Raw genomic sequence first — 24834 nt, forward strand, 5'->3', positions numbered from 1 at the left:
CCCTTCCCGCCGACGTGCTCCCTCCTCCCCCAATAGAATTCCTCCCGGAGAAATCTTGGCCCGGCAGGATGCTGGATAGAGGTCTTGGGGACCTGATCGGAGTGTGGTCTCGAGGACTGACAATGCTAGCGGTCACGTGAGGTGCAAACGCTTCAGGAAGTCCTGAGTACATTCCAGATGCACCCGCTACAGATCAGCCCCTGGACAGGTTTTAGTTTAAAAGTCAAGAAAGGTCATTGATACTGTCAGCCCTTGATTCTTTGTCCCTTAGCGGGGCCCTTTCAATGCCTCCAAGAGCTTAGCTCCTCTCCGACCTCCTCCTCATTCTCAAGACCCAAGACCCTTTTCCAGTAAGCCCACTCCAGCAGCAGCCCAGAGCCTCCTTCCTCTCCATGCACTCTCCCTCCCTAAGGACACCCCATAACCCCAGGACAAGTCAGACCTATCTCTCCTTGGTAGTAATATGGCGCTTTGGAACAAAGCGTGATGCTTTGCATGATGCTACAGGCCTTGAGCCAAAATTGTGGCAGACAGAGAGGCTTCAAAGTCTTGCCCAAGATCCCAGGGTATTAAACAGGTGAAGAACTGGGCTGAGTTCTACACTTCTAAACAGGGCCAAGGTCAAAGAGAGATGTCACTCCTGGAGCAAATCCACCCTGGGCAAAGAGTAGGTGCTCAAGGAGGGGAAGATGAAGGTCAAGGATACCAAGACCAAGTGCTGATGACCACCTATAACCACAGGCCTGGAAAGGCAAGCATTTGCCTCTCGAGCAGGTTCTACCTCTGTCCAGACACAGTGAAAGGGCAATTCTGGGAGGATTTGAAAGACGGCTAAAAGGTTCTGCATGGTAATACCACCCGGGTTCCACTGTAATGAAATTCCACCAGCAGAGTTACCTACAATAGAAAGATGAAAAGATTGCCTCCAGCTCTGGGTCACTGCAAGGCCATGCATCCATCCATCCGGTTGTTCATCTCTTTGGAAAGCAGTGAGGTTAGAAGGAAGGGGAGTCTGGCAACACCATCAGGAGACAGAAGAGGCCTCGGTGGACACCAGGAGGAAGGCTAAACTGCAGGAGAGGTAAAAAATAGCACCAACTGGGGAGATGAAAGAGGCTGAAGAAAGATAGCACCAAGATACTTCCTGGAAGTTTTTAATATTTTGGAGCAGATACTTTATTATGTGTTTATTTATTTACTTTGAGAGAGAGGGAATGTGCACAAGCAGGGGAGAGGGACAGAGGGAGAGAGAGAATCTAAAGTAGGCTCTACACTCAGCACCAAGCCCCACGCAGGGCTCTATCCCACCACTGTGAGATCATGACCTGACCTGAAATTAAGTTGGTTGCTCAACTGACTGAGCCACTCAGGCGCCCCAGGGCAGATATTTTGGACATAATTCTACTTGTGTAAGTTTTAACTTGTAATGCATGTACTTTTTAAGTCTTAGAAAGTCTTCCAAACTGTCATGGTGCATAATGCTTGAGTTTCACCACCTAGATTCCAAAGATCCCTGAATTTTAACTCTCTTCTACCACCTGGTGGCAGGATTGAAAATTGCAAATGCTTCACACTGACAGAAAATACAGTAAAACCGTGGGTTGCCAGTAACTTGTTCTGCTAGTGTTGCACAAGAGGAGCAAACATTTCTAATAAATTTTAACTTGATAAATGAGTGATGTCTTCAATACGAGTAGTATGTGATGCCAAACCACATTATTATAACTCTCTCTCTCTCTCTCTCTCTCTACGGGATTGTGGGTGATAGTCTCCCATGCTCAGATGCTCAGTCTCAGCCCGCGGTGTGTGGCAGAAATCAGTGATTTTTCAGAATGTTGGAAAGTGCCCACAATTGACACTAATGTATTTTTTATCACTTCAAAGCACCTATGAACGGTCCTTTGGTTTTCCATACAAGAATAAGCTTAGGAATGCTTTGCTTCATTCTAGGTTTAGGCTGCCTGCAGATACAGACCCTTTCCTCTGCTGCCTTATTGCCAATTACATTAAATATAATATAAGACAAGAATTTATTAATACTGTGCTGTAGTCAACATCCGTGCAAGTGTATACAATGGCCCCCATGCAGAAGATTCCATGGAGCCAATAGGTAGTAGTAATTCTGTTAGTGATAGTGAAAGTTATCCTACACAGTAACCCTCCTCTCCCTTGTCTCCCTCACACCAGCCATGAAGATTTTCAAAGGTAAATGCAGGTTAGTTTATTTGTCTTTATATTTTATATTTATCATTTTGTATTTATCACAAAATCATCTGCGTTTCCATTATTTCTTAATGGAAAATTTCTTACTGGGAAATTTACAAGTGCTTTGGAATACAAGCATGTTTCTGGAATGAATTATGCTTGCAAACCAAGGATTTACTGTATTACTCATTCATTCCTCAAACGTATTAAAGTCATCTCCTGGACAAGGTGTTGTGAGTAAAAAGACAAGTAAAATGTGTACTATATCTAAGGGTCTACAACCAATTGGAGAGATTTTACTGACAAAGTTAAATAATATTGCTATAGCAATTTTGAAATGAAATGATCAACACTTAAAAAATAAATGATCATTACTTTTTTTTTTTTAATTTTTTTTAATGTTTATTTATTTTTGAGAGAGACAGAGACAGAATGCGAGTGGGTTGGGACAGAGAGAAGAGGGAGACACAGAATCTGAAACAGGCTCCAGGCTCTGGGCTGTCAGCACAGAGCCCGACGCGGGGCTCGAACTCACGAGCTGTGAGATCATGACCTGAGCTGAAGTCGGACGCTCAACCGACTGAGCCACCCAGGCGCCCCTGATCATTACTTTTAAGATAGCTGCTGTTAATATTTTGGCATAATCTCTTCCAATAATACACATTTGTTATACATAAAATTTTGAATCTTGCTTTTTAACTTAACATTTCAGAAGTACTTTCTAAAGTCATTAAATGCATTTTTCCTAACAAAAAGTTTGATAGTACACAGTAGTGGCCAAATAGACTCTTGCATGTAAAACTTGAAAATCCTTGTGAAGAGAATTTGATCATGTTACCAAAATTTAAAATGCACTTATATCTTGGGGCACCTGGGTGGCTCTCTCTCAAAAATAAATAAGCTTTTAAAAGACAAAAAACAGGGGCGCCTGAGTGGCTCAGTTGGTTAGGCATCTGACTTCGGCTCAGGTCATGATCTCACAGTTTTTGTGTTTGAGCCCCACATCGGGCTCTGTGCTGACAACTCAGAGCCTGGAGCCTGCTTTGGATGCTGTGTCTCCTTCTCTCTCTGTCCCTCCCCTGCTCCCACTCTGTCTATCTCTCTCTCAAAAATAAATAAACATTAAAAAAAATTAAAACACTGGTTTCTTCGCGTCTCTCCTCTCCTCACAAAGCTACCAAGTTTCCCTATTGCCCATCGGAATGAAGTCCCAAACACCTCTGCCTGACTTTCAAGAACTTCCTGGCTCTGCTCTGCGCTGACCTTTCTGATCCCCTTGCCCAGATTCCTGCCCTCCCCCCAACCAATCCAAGGCCATCAGCTCTTCCCAGTCTTGCCATGCCATCTCTGCTCACACTTTACCAGCCACCTGCTACTGTTCCTCCTGCTAAAGTTCCATGACATCAAAAACAAATAAAATAATATAAATAAAAATAAAGTTCCACGACATCACACTTCCCCAACTTCTCCAGCCCTTGTTGTCTTCTTACTTCTTGAATCTCTGGAACTTGTCACCCGTATCACACACATAAGCCCTTAATCATGTATTACTTATATCCTTATGTTCTCTAATTTCTGTTCCTTTTGGATATCTTACCTCCCCAAGAAGATTGCAAAGCACCTCAAGGTAAGACTGATATTCTCTTGGGCTCCTGGGTGACTCGGTCAATTAAGCATCTGACTTCAGCTCAGGTCATGATCTCATGGTTCGTGAGTTCGAGTCTTACGTCGGGTGAGCTCAAGCCCCACTTCAGGTGAGCTTGTGCCCTGCTTTGGGTGAGCCCTGTTTCTCTCCCTCTCTCTTTCCCTCTCTCTCTCCCTCTCACATTCTCCCTCTCTCTGCCCCTTGTGGGATTCTCTCTCTCTCCCTGTCTCTTCCCCTCACTCACTTGCACCCTCTCTCTCTCTCTGTGTCATTGTCATTAGACAATGATGGACCCAGCCAGGGGATTCAATGAACTCTCTCTGATCATCAGCACTATCAATTTTTCTTTCAGTTCCCATAGTCTGTTCCCTCCATTCCAAGAAGCAGGGGGGAAACCTGGTGGGAGTACTGGCCAAGTAGCTAAAGCCAGATGGGATCCCTGGACCAGAACCTGGCCAAGCAGCAGCCAGGGTCTGAAAGCACCAGAGGGCAGGATTAAGCTGTGTTATTAGGTCTGCCAAGTCAATGTCAAGATAAGTGGCTGGATTTCTGCCACTTAGTTTGGAAGCTGAGTAGATTGAGGAATGGAGGAGAGAGTCGGGACAGGACGGGAATCGAATACAAGGGACAAACATCCAGGAGGAGCCTGAAGTGACCAAGGGCTAGTTGCACGGTGGGTGAGGAGCTCTGTCTGGCCTGCATCAGAGCAAGGGCTGGCTGGATACAATCACGATTTGAATTTTCATAAGGTAATGGGAGTGAAGTAAGGGACTCAAAGGGTCTGTTCCTCATAAAGGAGTGTAAAGATGGGAAAATTTTGGTATCTATTGTCACAGAGGACAACCAACTGCACATAGGGGCTTGTGTTTCCATCAAAAGCCACCATTAAGAGAGTGAAAGGCAAGCCACAGAATAGAACAAATTGATAGCACATTTGTCCAAAAAGGATTTATATCCAGTATCTATATAAGGAACTTATAAAACTCAAAAGAAACAAACAAACAAAACCAGACAACATGATTTTAAAAAAAACAAACGGGCATAGGACTGGTTCTAGGGCTGGGGCAGGAAATATACAAGCCTAGAGTATCTTGTAGTGTCAGAAAGTGCATTAAGACAAGAAATACGCAAAATAGTTAGGGCCATATCAAAGGAATACAGGAGCCAACTGAAAGCTCCCAATGGCCAAAGCTGGGACAATTTGAACAACAAAAGAAATACTGGATTAGAACCCCAAATATGAAACAATTAACCATGAGTCCATACTGATGTAAGTAGATTGACTGAATACCTAAATAAACAGCAAAATTCCAAATACTCTGTGTAGACAGTCAGTCTTCAAAGGGGTGGAGCATAATTCCTCACTCTTTTTTTTTTTTAACGTTTTTTTATTTTTATTTTTGAGACAGAGCGAGACAGAGCATGAACAGGGGAGGGGCAGAGAGAGAGAGAGACACAGAATCTGAAATAAGCTCCAGGCTCTGAGCTGTCGGCACAGAGCCCAACACGGGGCTCGAACCCACGGACCATGAGATGGTGACCTGAGCCGAAGTCGGACGCTTAACCGACCAAGCCACCCAGGCGCCCCAATTCCTCACTCTAAATGGAAGCTGGGAATAGTGACTTCCTTCCAAAGAATACAGTGTGGAAAGGGTTGGAGAGAGAGTAACCCTACAGTGAAGAAGCCTGACAAGCAGTACCTCAGGCAAGAGATCAAGGTTAACATCAACAGTGATAATTCACAAAGGAAAGGCAAAAGAAAAAAAAAAGTCATAATTCGTGTTAATAGTACATACCTTTGATATCACATGATAAAAATGGCGCTCTATGTCCGTGGTCTTCCACCCAAAAGCCCATAACTTCAGCCTAAACATGAGGAAAACACCAAATTCAAACTGAAAGACATTTTATAAAATACCTGAGTAATACCCTTCAAAACTGCCAAGGTCACCACAAACCAAGAAAATCTAAGAAATTGTCACAGCCTAGAGGAGCCTAAGGAGACATGATGATTAATGTGGTATCCTAGATGGGATCTAAGGAACAAAAAAAGGACATTAGGTAAAAACTAAGAAAATCCAACGGGGCAGGAAAGATAGAAAGTGAAAATAAAGCAAAAGAAATCTCAGTAAACTAAGGATTTCAGTCAGCAGTGTATCAATCTGCTCTCGTGGTTTGTGGCATCGAGCCCCATGTCAGGCTCTGCACTGACTGCTCAGAGTCTGCTTGGGATTCTCTCTCTCCCTCTCTCTCTACCCTCCTCCTCCCCACCTTCGCGTGTGCCCTCTCTCTCTCTCTCAAATAAATAAATAAATAAACATTAAAAATCTTAATATACTATCATGTACTGCCTCAGCCCAGGAAGGCATCAGGTCAGCTTTGGTTTACTGACGAGAGTTGTACCAGGCCTGAATTAGTACCTTTAACCAAATAAAAAAGGTTCATACAGAAACTTGAGGTACCCAGCATTCTAAAACAGACCTCCATGGCTAACAGGATTTGCTGGCTAAGTCCAGGACTCCTGGAGAACACGACTGAGGTCAGTACTGGAGGTTGGTATCACCCTGCTTCAGAATCGAACCTGCGCAGAAGAACTCACGTAGCAGGCCGGGAATGCTGTCCTGAGAGAGGCCTGCTTGGCAAAGTTGGCCCATGGCTGGTGTCTGCAGACTTGCTGGGTAAACATTTCCCAACATTGATATAAAACTTTCCCTAAGGGGCTCGGTCGGTTAAGTGTCTGACTTGGGCTCAGGCCATGATCTCATGGTTTGAGAGTTCAAGCCCCACATCAGGCTGTCTGCTGTCAACATGGAGCCCACTTCAGATGCTCTGTTCCCCTCTTTCTCTGCCCCTCCCCTGCTTGTGCTCTCTCTCTCAAAAATGTTTATTTTAATGTTATTTTTTAAAAATGTTATTTTTTTAAAAAAAAACTTTCCCTAAATAATAAGAGTGGCTCACTGTGCCTAAATTATTTGCACAATGTGGTTTATGCTAAACACCTGCTTCCTTCTGGAAGTCTGGGGTTTTGGTATGTGTTAAGCAAAGTGCCTACATGAGTGGCCCCAGTAAAAACCCTGGGTACTGAGGCTCTAATGAGTTTCCCTGGTAGACACTTCACATATGCTGTCACAATTCATTGCTGGAGGAATTAAGTGCATCCCGCGTGACTCCACTGGGAGGCAACTCTTGAAACTCTGGGCCTGGTTTCCTCCAGACATCACTCCACGAGCACCTTCCCATGCTGATTTCGCTTTGTATGCTTTTACTATAATAGATCACAGCCATGAGTACCACTGTATGGTGAGTCCTTTGAGTTCTAGAAAATTACTGGTCCTGGGCGTGGTCTTGGACCCCTGACACACAGACCCAAACGTGAAAACAATAAAACTTCTAGAGAAAAAAAACTTAACCTTAAGGTAAACTAAGATTTTCCCCCCAGCTTTATTGAGGTATATTGGATAAATAAAAATTTTAAATAGTTAAGGCATACAACGTGATGTTTTGATACACATATAAATTGTGAAATGATTGCACAATCAAGCTAATATCTACGATCTCAGTTACAATTTTTCTGTGTGTAGTGAGGACACTTAGGATGAACTTCTTAGCAAATGCCAAGTATACAAAACAGGATTAGTAGCTGCAGCTGATGCTGTACATCAGCTCTCTAGATCCTGCATAACTGAACTTTGTGTCCTTTGACCAACAATTCCCCATTTTTCCAACCCCCCTCCCAGCACCTGGCAACCATTATTTTACTCTTTGCTTTTGAGTTCAAATTTATAAAGATTCCTTAAACAGGATGCAAAAAGCACCACCATAAAAGGAATAGGAAAATAGACTTAATTAAAGTGAGAACTAGGAAATGTTCCATGTTGGAACCTCTTCCAACACTTCCAGTACTGTTGGCAAAGCTTTCCTTTTTGGACTCAGTGGTTTGGGAAGATGCTCATGTTGGTGCTTCATTCTCATGTTACTCTTGATTATTCTCTTTCATATGTATTTATCTCACCTCCCTATTCCCTTAAGGGAATGAGTCATGATACACTCATTGCCTAACATGGTGGTGAACAAATACATACTTAAGTGTTTGATAAAGTTGACAAACTGAAGGATATACTGCTCTTCTTTTGGAACTTGCAACACTTTCCATACATGAATTGAGGAACCATCTCCAAAGAAGGAACTGGAAATCTATTTACCCATTAAGGAATGAGTCTTGGACTGTGTCAATCTGTGTGCATCAAAAACTAAAGAATATTTATGGGGAATGACTTTAAAGGATTTAGGTCAAACAATTAAGGGGCTATTTCTGGATGGTACTGACCCCCACGAATATGAATGATTTTACCAAATCACACCTTGACAAAATCTCTTGTCCCATACTGAAAAATGACATAGCTTTGGGAACCTGTCCCTGTTTCCTATTAAGATTTCCTTGAGAACACTGTTCGGTACTTCAGTGTCCTCCTTTTGAGGACTCTCAGGAGACATTTCTGGCCTAAATTGAATCTATAGTGAGCATCTGAGATATTAACCTCAACAAATAGATAACAAACTTATACAAAATTAAATGATCTAACTTCTACTTCCAAATCTGATTTTCCCTCACTACTCTGGTTGCTCAAACCAGAAGGCTCATGGTCAATCTTCTCTCCTTTCACGAATTCCCAGTACTATATTTAATACTTTTATATAATGTCCCTCAAATCTACTTCCTCTTTCTCCCTTTCCGTACTCTCTTTACTGAGAATTTTGAATTGGCTTTCTGATTTTCTTGCTCCAAGCTATCAACAAATCATTGCTGTTTTCCTAAGTAGCTCTGATCAACAACTGATCATCAGTGAGAATTCCAAACGCTTCAGTGGTCTTCAAAGCCCTCCATTAACAGGTTCAAATGTGTAAAACACAACCCAGCCATATATACCATATGCTGCAAGCACATTAAGTCACTATTCCCAAAATAAACTACTTCACCATTTTTATTCTTTCATGTATGCTAATTCTACCCTTAATGTCCATGACCTTCATCCTCTGCTTGTCAAAAATAGAACTTATACTGTAATATATTTAATTAAAAAAAAAAAAAATCCATGGTCTGTAGTGACCTGAGAGGGAAAGCTTTCCTTCAGAGGAGAATACCAGCAAGGGTAAAAAAAATAAATAAATAAAAATTAAAATTAAAATTAAAAATTAAAATTAAAAAAAAAAAAAATATATATATATATATATCACCATTTTACAACTCCCAATGTTCTATTTCAGGTAAGAATCAATAGATCCCCAAAACATCCAGTGAAAAGTTGTTGGAGAACAAGATATTCACATTAATTTTAAAAATACAACTATTATACAGGGGTGCCTGGGTGGCTCAGTTGGTTAAGTGTCCAACTTCAACTCAGGTCATGATCTGGTGGTTTGTAGGTTCAAGCACCACAATGGGCTCTGTGCTGACAGCTTGGAGCCTGGAGTCTGCTTCAGATTCTGTGTCTCCCTGTCTGTCTGCTTCTCCCCCCTTTGCTCTCTCAAAAATAAACATTAAAAAAAACTGTTTAATAAAAATTATAACTATTATACAGAGTGCACTTGTGATGAGCACCAGTGTTGTATCACTAAATTATACACCTGAAACTAATATTACACTGTATGTTAACTGGAATTTTATATAAACTTAAAAAAAATAACTATTTTACAGGCACCTGGGCAGCTCAGTCGGTTAAGCGTCTGACTTGATTTCAGCTCAGGTCATGATCTCACAATTCATGAGATAAAGCCCTGTGTCAGGCTCCACACTGACAGCACTGAGCCTGCTTGGGATTCTCTCTCTCTGCCGCACACCCCCCCCCCCACAAAATAAACATTTTTTTTAATAATAGCTATTATAAAAGATGCTGGGGAGACAATTAGGAAAATTTTAATATGGACAGCATATTATTAAATCAGTTGTTTCTTAGGTATAGTGGTATTGTGGCTATATAGATGGTCTTTATTTTTGTAAGCTTATTTATTTTGAGAGAGAGTGTGCACAAGAGATGGGCAGAGAGAAGGGAGATTCCAAAGCAGGCTGCATACTGCCAGCATGGAGCCCGATGCAGGCCTTGAACTCATGATCAGATTGTGACCTAAGCCAAAATCAAAAGTTGGACACTTAATGGACTGAGCCACCCAGGCATCCCTATTTCTTTAAAAAAGAGAAAAAATCAAATTTAAATAGGCATATGTATGGGGAATCACACAGACATGGAATTCCAAAGAGGCAACATGAAGCTTATGTGACCTAAAGAAAGGGGGAGGGGCTGAGGACACAAAAGGGAGAAAACTCACTAGCAAGGTGAAAGATGTTTGGAAAAACAAGCCCGTTCTGTTATGCAGATGAGTTGCAGGCCTTTATTCTTAGGGCACAGATGCTGAAATTTTTTAGATGAAGTGTCAGAAATGTCAGGATGCTTACAACTTACTCTCAAATAGTTCCCCAGAAAAATAAAGCAAATGCATCAGAATATTAACATGTGGCATATATTGATGGATAGTAAAAGAGTGTTGCTTGTATTATTCTTCCAACTTTTCCTTAGGACTGAGTATTTTCATAATTAAAAAGTCTACCTCTGGGGCACCTGGGTGGCTCAGCTGGTTGAGCGTCCGACTTCGGCTCAGGTCATGATCTCAGTTCGTGAGTTCGAGCCCCACATCGGGCTCTGTGCTGACAGGTCAGAGCCTGAAGCCTGTTTCAGATTCTGTGTCTCCCTCTCTCTCTGCCTCTCCCCTGCTCGCACTCTCTGTCAGAAATGAATAAATATTTAAAATATTTAATTTTATTAAAATATTTAATATAAATAATATTTAATGTAATATAGATTACATATTATAATTATATATAAATACATATTTATATATATTTACATATATAATATGTAAATATAATTACATATATAATTATATTATATATTATATAACATAATAAATATAAAATATTTAATATTAACATTTAATAAATATTTTTAAAAATTAAAAAAAAGTCTACCTCTTGCCAAAGGCCAATTCTCCCATGAACTCTTTTTCACTTCTGTCAATAGATATGGATTTTTCAATTCAAATAGTACTTTGCTCTGGTCACTGCAGTAATGGCACAGCATTATAAAGTCATTACAACAAATGTCTTTGGTCTTCCTCCCTATCCTAGGAAAGTTAGAGGGTCCTTCTGTCACTCATTTTGTATCCTTTAGTGCTCATCTCATAGTTGAGTAATAAATAAATAGCTAAACTAAGCACTATTTTATTGAAGATATGCCTATCTTAATATTCTTACATAGATTACAGAGCTGAGACATTAGAGGCCTTCTGCAGAGCTAGACTTAATAATCCTCAAATAGATTTTAAAATACCTATCTGAAAGCTATAAAACCTCACATTTCAAAGGTCGAGTGCCTTTCTCAGAAGATAAGCTGTACAAAAACTCATTTTATGGCAGCCTTTTGGCTGCCTCACAGCAGGGCCATTGGGTACTTAGGCTAGGCACATCTGGTGAGAACAGCGCCATGCCTGTGGTCTCCCAACCTGCTCACCTCTGAGTGACTAATAAAAAAATAACATTTGTTATCTCAGAATTGGTTTCTCCTGGTTCACTGTTGCAATAGACTGTGTTGGGCTCTAGGTCAGCAAAACTATCAGGGAGGCTTTACAGCTTTAGGGGAACTCTTGCCATCTTCCAGCACAATTTTTCCCCCAAACCATTACCTCTTTATTTTTAAAGTAGTCTCTACACCCAATGTTGGGCTCAAACTCACGACCCTGAAATCAAGAGCCATATGCTCCAACGACTGGGCCAGCCAGGCACCCCTCTTCTACAATTCTTAATCCAGATGAATAAATGACTTACCAAATCACTACAGCTAGTGGATAGTAGAAACTAAAATCCAGAGGACCATTCACAAAAATTCTTCTCATAGGGTGTACTTGTTAGATATGGTTTGTCCTTTTATTAGACCAAGTAAACCAGACATGCTTTAAAATATTCTAAGACTTTGGGGCACCTGGGTGTCTCAGTTAAGCATCCGATTCCTGATTTTGGCTCAGGTCTTGATCTCACAGCTCGGGAGATCAGTCCTGTCGGGACAGAGAGCCTGCATGGAATTCTCTCTGCCTCTCCCCACTCACTCTCAAAATAAACTTAAAAAAATATTTCTTGGGAATGCAAGCTGGTGCAGCCACTCTGGAAAACAGTATGGAGGTTCCTCAAAAAACTAAAGATAGAACTACCCTACAACCCAGCAATTGCACTACTAGGCATCTATCCAAGGGATACAGGTGTGCTGTTTGGAAGGGACATATGCACCCCAATGTTTATAGCAGCACTATCAACAATAGCCAAAGTATGGAAAGAGCCCAAATGTCCATCGATGGATGAATGGATAAGATGTGGTAGATATATGCAATGGAGTATTACTCGGCAATCAAAAAGAATGAAATCTTGCTATTTGCAACTACGTGAATGGAACGGGAAAGTATTATGCTAAGTGAAATTAGTCAGAGAAAGACAAATACCATATGACTTCATTCATTTGAGGACTTTAAGAGACAAAACAGATGAACATAAGGGAAGGGAAACAAAAATAATATAAAAACAGGGAGGGGGACAAAACATAAGAGACTCTTAAATATGGAGAACAAACAGGGTTACTGGAGGGAGTGTTGGGGGGGGGGAATGGGCTAAATAGGTAAGGGGCATTAAGAAATCTACTCCTGAAATCATTGTTGCACTATATGCTAACTAATTTGGATGTAAATTTAAAACAACAAAACAAAAAATAAATTGTTCATGTCACTGCAAAAAACAAAAACAAAAAACCATTTCAGGTTTAAGCAGATCATAAAGAAGTCCTATGAGCAGCATTTCTCTTTAACCCAAATCATCATCTGTTCATATTGTGATCATAGTTAAATAGATTTATGGTGGTGTAGTATAGCAGTTGTGTGCACATGCAAAACTCTTACCCGTTGGGTGAAATCAACAGATTACACACATAATGTACAAATCAGGAAGCGGCACCATTGCAATACGGAGCTGACAAAATAACTGAATAGGAATTAGTTGCCTTTGGGGGCGCCTGGGTGGCTGTCAGTTAAGTGTCCGACTGTTTCGGCCCAGGTCATGATCTTCCGGTTCCTGAGTTTGAGCCCCACATCAGACTCTGCGCTGACAGCACGGAGCCTGCTTGGGATTCTCTCCGTCACTCCCCCACTCGTGCACTCTTTCTCAAAATAAACATTAAAAAAAAAAAAAAGGAATCAGTTGCCTTTGTAGAGGTTGGGGGTAGGCAAACAACGGATTTCCTTTTCTCATAAACAACTGTCTTGACTTTTTGATTCTTTAAATTATATTCCCATTAACAATTTAAAAATGAGGAGCCCAGAAAGACCAAGTCACGGGTGAAACTTAAATATAACACCGGTATCACAGCAGGTTACATGGAGGGCTCATTTAATAAATGGAGCTTAAAAATTGGATATGAATATGGAAAAAAAAATTTTAACTTTGAGAGATAATCCCAAGCAGGCTCTATGCTCAGCACAGAGCCTGATGCGGGGATCAATCCCACAACCTTGGTATCACAACCGAGCCAAAATCAAGAGTCGGACGCTCAAATCAACCGAGCCACCTAGGCACCCTTATTTTTTATTTTTCTAAATTTACATCCAAATTAGTTAGCATATAGTGCAACAATGAGTTTCAGTAGATTCCTTAATGCCCCTTACCCATTTAGCCTATCACCCTCCCATACCCCCTCCAGCGACCCTGTTTGTTCTTCGTATTTAGGAGTCTCTTCTGTTTTGTCCCCGTTTTTATTTTTGTTTCCCTTCCCTTATGTTCATCTGTTTTGTCTTTTAAAGTCCTCATATGAGTGAAGTCATAGGATTTTTGTCTTTCACTAATTTCACTTAGCCTAATTCCCTCCAGTTCCATCCACGTAGTTGCAAATGGCAAGATTTCATTCTTTTTGATTGTCAAGTAATACTCCATTGTGTACATGTATATGTATGTATATATGTGTGTGTGTACACATATGTGTGTGTATACACACACACACACACACCACATCTTTATCCACTCATCCAACGATGGACATTTGGGCTCTTTCCATACTTTGACTATTGTTGGTAGTGCTGCTATAAACATTGGGGTGCATGTGCCCCTTCGAAACAGCACACCTGTCTCCCTTGGATAAATGCCTAGTAGTGCAATTGCTGGGTTGTAGGGTAGCTCTATTTTTAGTTTTTTGAGGAACCTCCACACTGTTTTCCAGAGTGGCTGCACCAGCTTGCATTCCTACCTTTTTAAAATGTTTATTATTTATTTAGAAAGAGCACAGGGGAGGGGCAGAGAGCAAGGAGAGAGAATCCCAAGCAGTCTCCTTACTGCCAGCACAGAGCCTGGTTACAGGGCTCAAACTCACCCTGAGATCAGATCATGACCTGAGCCAAAATCAAGATTTGGACATTTAACCGACTGAGCCACCCAGGAACCCGTTTTAATTTATTTAAGTAAGCTCTATACCTAATGTGGAGACTGAACTCACAACCCTGAGATCTCATGCTTTACCAACTTGAGCCAGCCAGGTGCAACAATGACAGTCAATCTTCTGTGTCAACTTGGCTAAGCTATGGTATTTAGTTTATGGTCAAACCAGTCTAATTGCGGTGGAAGTATTTTTTAGACATGATTAACATCTGAAATACTCTGAATAAAGATTACTTTAGGGAAAAAAAAAAAAAAAGCTTACTTTCCACAACATGGATGGGTCTCATCCAGTTGGAAGGCCTTTAGAGAACCTGAGGTCCACGAAGAAGGAATTCTACTTCTAAACACAACTCTTCCCGGAGTCTCCAGCCCTATCCACCTGCCCTTTCAAACTTGCCAGCCCCTACAATCTTTCTATACACATCCTAATTGCTGTATTTCTCTGAAGAACTCTAGTAAGTAGACTAAGCTCTTAGATAACAAAAGTAAATCTTTAAAACTCTTAGTAAAATATATAATTATCTTTGTAGACTGTAAGGTAATAATTTCTTAAATAAGACCAAAAATACCATAAAAACTGACCAACTTGGTTATATAAACCACTGCCTATAAAAGATATGTTAAATTAACAATGAGAAGATATTAACAAATGCTAACTCTATTCATTAATATGTTCTTTCTCAATCTTTGTCCCAATCTTTCAGACCTCACTTACCAGTTTTATTTCCTTGAGAATTTTAGTTGTCCTGTTCTTTTCTTGCCTACAGTACATCTTTATATAGATCAGTCTTCTTGGCAGACAAGCCAGCGAGGCTCTTCAACATTACCAAATGTGAACTCTACTACATATCCAGTTACCTAGTTTATGAATTCTTCTTTAATCAATCACAAAGCACTCTAGAATCTTGCAAAGAGATCAGTCTTGAATAATCTAGGCCTGCTAATTTGAATAACATTCAAGTAAATTAGCTAAAGCATGCTTACCAATTCCTCTAATTAATTTCAGTTCTTTTAAAAGAATCGTTCAAACTACAGAAAACCACCAAGCAATACGGAACCTTTATTTTTAACGTAATTTCTGTACATCTGGAGTATGACAGTAATCCTTTTACAAATGGAACTGATTACTAGAATAAACAATGACAAAACCAAACTGGTATTTGATGTGAATCCACAGGGAATTTAAGCTTCAAATCCAGCCAAGAAATTTGTCACAATCTCTTTCAGCTTTGCATCTGACTGTTCTGAGATCTTTCCATCAGTCCTATTTGGAAATGAAAAACAGTTCATCAGTTCAGACCTAAACAAAAATTCAATGACTAACTACAAAATTCAAAAGAATTTTATCAAGACTTTGTATCTTAAAAATTATACAAAAGAGGCTACCGATTGTGTTAATACCTGATGTTGCCCAACAGAGCTTGGTGCTGGCTGATAACATGAGCCAAGAAAGCATGCTCAAACTTTGTGATCTTGCTAGGCTCCAATTTATCAAGATACCCTCTCACACCAGCATAAATAACAGCCACTTGTTCTTCAATAGCCATGGGAGCTGAAAACAAACAAAACAATGCCAAGTGAGTTGCTCAAATAAATAAATGCCATATTAACGAAGTCAGAGAAACTTACCTTTTCTTCCAATTATGAATATGTCTCCTCCATATCACCTGCTCTCACATTCTCTATGAGAAACCCCACATTAATACTCTTTCCCACTTCTGTCCCCAGGAAAAACTTTTTTCCTTATATTTGCAAGCCTTGAAGTGTTATCTTTGGGCATATTCCATAAGCACGGTTTATCATCTGGCAGTATTTATACTGTTTGAGACATAAATAAGTTGCTGACATTTTATAGCAAGGTAAACACATACTAACATTCTTTTAAATCTGCCCAATTCCATTCTCTCAAAGCCAACACGGAAAGGGGCAGAGGAAGGGATCTGATAGATTTTAACTCTCAAAAGTAGTAAGTATATTTTAATAAGTTTTCCTTCAAATAATGACAATACCTGCAATACAAGTGTTAACAGGCATCGATCACATTCAAAACACTCCATCTTGGGGCACCTGGGTGGCTCAGTCAGTTAAGCATCTGACTTCAGCTCAGGTCATGATCTCATGGTCCATGAGTTCAAGCCCCGCGTCAGGCTCTGTGCTGACAGCTCAGAGCCTGGAGCCTGTTTCAGATTCTGTGTCTCCCTCTTTCTCTCTCCTCCCCCGCTCATGCTGTCTCCCTCTTCTCAAAAATAAATAAACGTTAAAAAAAAAAAAATTCAAAACACTCCATCTTTAATGAAAGGTAACAGTATGTATCGTAGCTTACGTAGGGAGCTGTGTGATATTCCCAGGCCCTAACACAAGGTAGGAACTTGATGACATAAAAGAACAACTCACAATACTGTCCTTGCTTCAGCAACTCAGTCAATCGCACGCCACGGCTCAAGAGTTGTTGTGTGGCAGCATCAAGGTCAGAACCGAACTGGGCAAAAGCAGCAACCTCACGATACTGAGCCAATTCCAGCTTCATGGTACCTGCCACCTGAAATACAGAAATGGTTAAGTCATGAAATACAAAAATACTTAACTTCATTGACAAAGAATAAATACATTGTGATTTTAAACTAAAGACACCCCATCTCCTTGACAAAGTGATGCAAATTACCTGCTTCATGGCCCTGGTTTGAGCAGCAGATCCGACACGGGACACAGACAAACCAACGTTAATGGCAGGGCGGATACCTTTGTAGAACAATTCTGTTTCCAAGAAGATCTACATCATACAGAGAATGCACATGATAATGAGCTTAAAGAAATCAAGTATTTTCAAAGTTAAGTCAAAACACTGAAACCCGGGGCACCCGGGTGGCTCAGTCAGTTGAGCGTCCGACTTCGGCTCAGGTCATGATCTCATAGTCCATGAGTTGGAGCCCCGCGTCGGGCTCTATGCTGACAGCTCAGAGCCTGGAGCTTGCTTCGGATTCTGTGTCTCCCTCTCTCTCTGCCCCTCCCCTGCTCATGCTCTGTCTCTGTCTCAAAAATAAATAAAAACATTAAAAAAAAAAATTTTTTTTTTTAAAAACTGAAACCCAACATCTCCAAAGAAGAATGTTGTCTTCTTCTCATAGTAAAGAGTCCCTCCAATCTTTCACAGCCCATATCAAACTACATATTCTGTTGGTAAGATTAAAAGATGTGAGATGAAAAAAAACAGATTATGAATTTATATTAAAATATATGCAGATAAAGTGATAGGACCTCTGAGATTTGCTTCAAAACTACCTAACACGGAAAATAGTAGTGGCTATAAATGAAGCAAAAATGAGGTCCACTATACCACGAATTGAAATGGGTGAGAGAGATGTGGGGTTCATTATACCCTTCTCCTTACTTTTCTATATATTTGAAATTGTCCACAATAAAAAGTAAAAGGCATTTAACAGATCGGTTCATAAACACAGCCTCAACCAATGCCTTGAAGTCATCCAAAGCTTTTACATTTATTTAAGCATAAAATACCTGTCCATCAGTGATGGAAATGACATTTGTTGGAATGTAAGCAGACACATCACCAGCTTGTGTTTCTATGACTGGTAAAGCAGTCAAGGAGCCACCGCCAAAAGAATCGTTCATTTTTGCCGCTCTTTCTAGCAGACGGGAGTGTAGGTAGAACACATCACCAGGATAGGCCTCACGACCAGGGGGTCGGCGGAGCAGCAGAGACATCTGACGATAAGCAACAGCCTAGAGTATAGAAAAGGGTTACGAAGTTTAGTTATTAAAAGCTAAATTTGTCACCTTCCATTGTGGTGCAAACACGCAGATTCTAAAAATATATATACTCTGACCTGTTTGGATAAGTCGTCATAGATGATCAGAGCATGTTTGCCATTATCCCGAAAATACTCTCCCATAGAACAGCCAGAATAAGGAGCCAGGTACTGAAGCGGAGCAGCATCAGAAGCAGTAGCTGAAACCACGATGGTGTACTTCATGGCATCTGGGAAGAAGATAAATTTTCAGTTTTACAAGATTATTAACGTTTTGATTTTAGAGACTACTAAAATAAGAATTCAGTGCTTCACTAAGTCATCTATCAAAGTCAGATTAGCCAGAACTTCTAAATGGCACCTACTTTAAAGAAACTGACAAAAACCTTAAGATGTATCATTGTTTTACACTATTTTCACTTGTTTTTACTTATTGAATTACATGAGAAATTTCATTTCATTAGGGAGTAATTAAAACCAGTCTTCATTCAGTAGAAGCTACCCTAAGATTAGCAACAATAGGACTCCCACCAAACAATAACAAGACTGAACAACTTCTTTTCTTATAAGCAAACTCTACCTCCAACGTGGGGCTCAAACTCACAACCCTGAGATCAACAGTTACATGCTCTACCAACTAACTGAGCCAGCCAGTTGGACTGGCCCCAGGACTAAAGTTCTTTAATACCTGCATCTGTAAGTCTCTTCACCAACTGGGCAACAGTGGACCTCTTCTGACCAATAGCAACGTAGATACAGTATAGCTTCTTCTTTTCATCAGTTCCATCGTTGAAACGTTTCTGGTTAATGATTGTGTCAATAGCAATTGAGGTTTTGCTTTAAAAAGGGAAAGTAAACATGAATCTTAGTAAATACTTCAAAAGTTTTCTCAACTTAAAAGTACTACTACTAATGCTCATCGCATTCCATGCTCCCTATTATATCCAAAGCATTTACCATTCCAAGCCTGAAAAGTAATCTTTCCACAAGCATATTTTAGTTAGAACTTTTAACAAGCTTTACCCAGTCTGACGGTCACCAATAATCAGCTCACGCTGACCACGACCAATTGGCACCAAGCTATCCACAGCCTTAATGCCAGTCTGCATTGGCTCACGCACAGAAATTCGAGGAATGATCCCAGGGGCTTTCAGGCCAACTCGCCTACGGGTCTTGGAACCAATTGGACCCTGGTAAACAATAAAAAGTGTCCCCAGAACAATCAGTTTTGATGTCTGTTAGAGGCTACAATCACATCTAATAAACGTTAAACGTACCTTTCCATCAATGGCATTACCAAGGGCATCTACGACACGGCCCAACAGCTCCTCACCAACTGGAACATCCACAATGGCTCCTGTTCTCTTCACAATATCTCCTTCTTTAATCAGTTTATCATTGCCAAACACGACAACACCAACATTGTCAGGTTCCAAGTTCAGAGACATACCCTACACAAAACACACAACCAAACACCAACAAAACTTTAGTACTTGTTTCCCATACATTAACACTACATATTATGAAAATGCCTGGTAAAAAAAAAAAAAAAAAAAAAGTCTTGTCCTTTAGATCTGGTTTACCCAAGTATTTTTCCAACACCCTTCTTTGGTCAAAACTGCGTTATGATAAGCCTAACATGCTCCTTTATCACATCCTCAAAGAACTAAAAGAAGCAAAAAAAAAAACAAAAAAAAAACAAAAAAAAAACAAACCTCAACAGGTTAAGCTTATTTCACTACATTTCTTTTGTCTATGGCTTTTGAACTGGGTGATCAGCATGAAATAAAATCATCAACCTGAAATTTTAAGACACAGTTAATTTACATCTTTTTATCTGTGAGAAGTTCCATACACAATTTAAAGAATTACCTACTGAGAACTCATCAGGTTAGTAGACAGTGAAATTAAAAGCTACTCAAACAAGAACAAAATGCCATAATGTAACAATGATGGGTCATCTCTCCTCATTATAACCTTTTTTCAAAATGGTAAGATTTTTAGGTCCCTGATCATTACTAAGGAAAAAGGTTATTCCAGGAACAGAGTCTGGTCAGTAATGAAAGCTTTGTAGAAGTACTTGGAACAAATACAGAGGAATATCATGGAATACCACTGGATGTACAAAATCTTTAATCTAAATCTTAAGATGTTCAATACAGCAGTCACTAATCACATGTGGCTATTTAAAATTTGAATTAACACCATCTTACAAAGTCAGAGAAACTTACTTTTCTAACACATCTCTATACATCACCTACTCTCTGTGAGAAACTCCACATTTTACACTCTCAACAGCCTCACGTATGTTAACAGTTACTACATTTACAGCAAAGACACAGTATTTCCATCATTGCAGAAAGTTCTATTAGGCATTACTAAACTCTTAGATCTTAAAAGCTAAACAGAAACTCAGAGTTCATTAATTTCGCCTCAACTTTCAAAACTATGTAATACACATACACTGAAGATATGGGAGATTACATTTTTAGCCAAAGTCTAACACCCTGGATAAAACTTTTGGCTTTGTAATTATTCTTCCACATCAAGGCTCTTTTTCCACACTGGACACTACCCAGAGGACCAAGACTGTCTTCTCCCATGTGTGGGTAATCCTACTCCCCCTGGTCCACCCATATCACACTCTGCTTTCCTCAGAAAACAACTAGGTTCAACCTAATGGAAAGTAGATTTCTATCAGAGAGCTTCTGATAACTACACTACCCTACCTCAACAATAATACATCTACTCTTACTAGAAATACAAACTCAATGCCTTTCAACTTTCCACCAGAAATGAATTTAAAGTTATCTGATGCTTTTGTATAAGATGATGTTAACGGCTGCAAAGAGTATACCATTCTTAGGATCCAGATGAACGTTTACTCAATTATATATTTTAGCACTAGTGGCTACAACTGATATATACATCAATCCTTAGAGTAAAAACTTTGGTAACTAAAACCCTTAAGTTTATCCTTTTCACAACCTATGATAATCACTAAAACAGTGAACAAGTTGAGATTTAAAGTTAAACAAAAAAACACTAGCACAATCTCTGAATTACTAATGAATAACTCAGAGACCAATCCTAAACCACCAAAATCTCATTTTATAATTTACCTTTAAACCTGAAGAAAACTCCACCATTTCTTCTGCCTGAACATTTCTCAGCCCATGTACACGGGCAATACCATCACCAATGCTTAGGACACGCCCGGTCTCCTCAAGGTCAACAGAGGTATCAGCTCCAAGAATTCGTTCTTCAAGGATAGAGGACACTTCGGCAGTGCCTATTGAGAGGAAAATTCCATTGCAAAAATAGCCTGGTCTCAAGATTTTAAAACCCACTTCCTCAACAATGTAAAAACTACAGTTTCGTAATCACAATAATAAAATTACTCTAAGATGTAATATAATATACTTGGCTCTATTCGAAAAAGCTTAGTACCTACCATTACTATAAAAACAAATCCAAGTGATTAAGAATCTGTATCTATGTTGAAACCAGACTTTTTGGCTAAACTCTATAGGAAGTTTAAAAATACAATCTATTTTTTAAAAGCAACTGTTAACAAAGTATAAATATCTTTCTTTTTAAAAACATGCAAATACTATTCTTCATCTTAGCATGTGGGAGATTTACAGATTCACTTTTTTTTTTAATGTTTATTTATTTTTGAGAGAGCGAGCGAGCGAGCAAGCTGGAGAGGGGCAGAGAGAGGGAAACACAGAATCCGAAGCAGGCTCCAGGCTCTGAGCTGTCAGCACAGAGCCCAACATGTGGTTGAACTCACGAACTGTGAGATCATGACCTGAGCCAAAGTCAAATGTTTAACCTACTGAGCCACCCAGGTGCCCCTATGGATTCACTTACTTAATTTTTAGTTCAAAAGCTCCAATCACATCTCCAAAGGAATTCCCTAACCTACAGCATCTTCCTATGCTCACCTCCCTACTTCTCTATCCTATTTGCAATGTGTAAATTTATAGATTGCCACATGTAGATTAGCAGCTATCACCGTCAAAAAACAAAGGTAAAAACTGCTTACTTTTTTCTAATTTTTTTTTGGAGAAGAAAAAGAAATCTTTCATAGTTCAGAAAGGATGCCCAGCACCTGATATGTGTACTTTCTGTTTCCACCCAAGGGATATTGTATCAGAGAGAAAAAAAAAGTTGTAGGGGTGCCTGGGTGGCTCAGTCAGTTGAGCATTGGGACTCTTGTTTTCAGCTGAAGTCATGATCCCAGGGCCGTGGGACTGAGCACCGCAGCAGGCTCTGCACTGAGTATGGGGCCTGCTTAAGATTCTCTCTCTCTCTGCCCCTCTCCCCTGCTCCTACACATGCTCTCTCTAAAATATTTTTTTAAATAAATGAAAAAAGAAAACAAAAAAGAGGAAAGAGCTAGTAACATGATAAAATATTTCACTAGAACAAGAAAACCTACCAAGACAGGGCTAAATGGCACATTATGGGCTAAGAATCTGGGATTTGTGGTAACTAAATTTGAAAGAAAAAATTAACAGATGAAAATAAAAAACCCCAACAGTTGTGTTACCTATGTAACTTATTTTTTCACTTATTGACAAGACAGTAACTGTGGGGTATGTACGCTTAGAAATACTGACTTACCAGTCTTCTGAAGACGTGTGTTAGAGGCATGGAGGTTCCTTGCAGCAATGAAGGATGATCCCAAAGCATTCTTGGAGACCTAGCACATAAACATTTTTTAAGATATTATTAAAATAAAAGCTTCTATAAAACTGGCAAGCTTAAACAAATGTGGGCTTACTCTGATCACGTTATCAGTGAAAATATTAATTATATCAAAATATTTTGCTTAAAATTGGAAGACTATTAATCATATAACAAAGTAGCTTTTGATATATGAGAAAATCTATTATGCAGCTCCTGGCAATGCTAGAAGTACTCTATAAAAAGCAAATTTTAAAAATGCAGTCATGCAGTCTAGGGGCATCTGGCTGACTCGGTTAAGCATGTGATTCTTAATCTCAGGGTCATGAATTCAAGTCCCAAATTGGGCATGGAGCCTACTTTTAAAAAAATAGTAATGGCCTATTTTTAAAAGCAACAGTTACTAAATTATCTTTTCCTTTAAAGGCACCAGTTACTATTATTTCATCTTTAGATATATTTCAGTTGAATTGTGAAAATTCTCAGTAAGATAAATTGCTTTCCAAAAGGGGCAAATGTCAATAACATATCCTATTTTACTTAAAAAAAAAACCAACCAACAAACAAAAATTGAGTTGTAAATGTTAGAGTTTGATTAGAAACTAAGTATGGCTGTCTACTCTTTTTTCCCTGCCTTTGACAAAGCCTATAGCAATCTGGACCCCCTCCTTCTCCTTCAAGTTGTAATGCCCTAAATTTGGTCACTGGCAATTCTAAATCTACTACTTTCTCTAGGACCAGATGAAATCCGTTAAAAATGCTCTTTGATGCCAGTTCCATTATGACAACAAAATATGTTTATTTCACCTCTGAAACTGAGATTATGTTTAACATGGAAAAAATAAGTAAATGTAAGCCTTAACTTCAAGGGCGATAAGTAATGAAGGGAGAGCACTGACCTTCACAGGCATTTTCTAACCTATGTTCTATCTTACCTGAGTTCTCAATCACTGTCTAACGATTCCTCAAGGACGAAATCTTAAAACATGTCAAAGTACCAGAACACAAAGCAGTCTTTCTACCTGAGGCAATTTAGGATTCGCTGCTATCACTGCTGTCACGGTATCTGCCACATGAAATGCACATTTGCGCTGTGTTTCGCTACTGTTTCAATATTCAGCACTAAGAGATCGCCTATTGAAGTATTCAGAAAGGCACCTTCATTTATTGCTTTCCCCTGAACCGACCTCCGGGCAGAGGTGAAATGCCGGGGCCCGCTGACCTTCATACAATGTCAGGCTTCCTTAAACCGCTTCAACGAGACATAGCAACAGTGCTCTGACCTTCAGTGGCACAGCCCCGAATAATCAGCGGAGACAAGCCTCGCCGTTTCAGAGCAGGCATCGGAGCTAGAGCTCCAACACTGACCTTCACCCAAGGCCCCTCTCGGGCAGTACTCAGCTGAAGTCGGGAACCCTCCCCGAGACCCCATCTCTGGACAGCATCGAGGTCAGCACCTCCCCCGCACCGCTCTGCACCGTCCCGCACGGATGGCTAGCAACAGGCCCTTGTGCCTCCTCCCTGCGCAGCCCGAGCAGCCAACAGTGCAAGATGGCGGCGCCCGCCAGCCCCTCACCCTCCTTGCAGAAAGAGCTCTCGAGTCAGCACACCACCAGCCACCTGCCGGCCCACCTCCCTCCCGCCGGTTGCCCGCACTCACCAGCCCGGCCCGCCTAGGCAGGGCGCGGGCCACGGCCGCGGCGACGCGCACGGACAGCATCTTTGTTGCTCTCTTTAGGGTGGTTCCTCTGCAGCCGCAGCCTCCGGACTGACTGGGACAAAATGGCTGAGCCGCAAGGAAGGTCAAGGCAGCCGGTCCACCTGACCCGGAAGTACCGCCCCTCGTGTTCACCTCCGGACGCGAATCTGCCTTTTAGAGGAGGACTGGGGGTGGAGTTGCTTTTTTTAAATATTATTTTTAGATTTAAACTTAAAAATGAGTGATTAGACCTTGGCCAGCTTCGGCCCAGGCATTCGTTATACATTTATTTTGGCCTACTGAGTCG

The 24834-nt window shown here is 40.3% G+C and overlaps 1 protein-coding gene across 1 annotated transcript; it reads right to left on the minus strand.

Moving 5' to 3' along the window:
* Positions 1 to 15406: 15406 nt before the first annotated feature.
* ATP5F1A (ATP synthase F1 subunit alpha) lies at positions 15407 to 24624 on the minus strand. Its single transcript, XM_019464155.2, has 12 exons — positions 24489 to 24624; positions 22766 to 22844; positions 21256 to 21425; positions 19411 to 19584; positions 19157 to 19323; positions 18822 to 18970; positions 18212 to 18363; positions 17883 to 18107; positions 17029 to 17136; positions 16761 to 16905; positions 15768 to 15918; positions 15407 to 15630 (listed from the first exon to the last, which is right to left on the minus strand). The coding sequence occupies exons 1-12, from the start codon at positions 24546 to 24548 to the stop codon at positions 15549 to 15551; spliced, it is 1662 nt and encodes a 553-aa protein (XP_019319700.1). The 5' UTR covers positions 24549 to 24624; the 3' UTR covers positions 15407 to 15548.
* Between the last annotated feature and the right edge of the window lie 210 nt (positions 24625 to 24834).

Source organism: Panthera pardus, unplaced genomic scaffold (genome assembly GCF_024362965.1).
Source record: "Panthera pardus isolate Hobbes unplaced genomic scaffold, ASM2436296v1 HiC_scaffold_15, whole genome shotgun sequence".
NCBI lineage: Eukaryota > Metazoa > Chordata > Mammalia > Carnivora > Felidae > Panthera > Panthera pardus.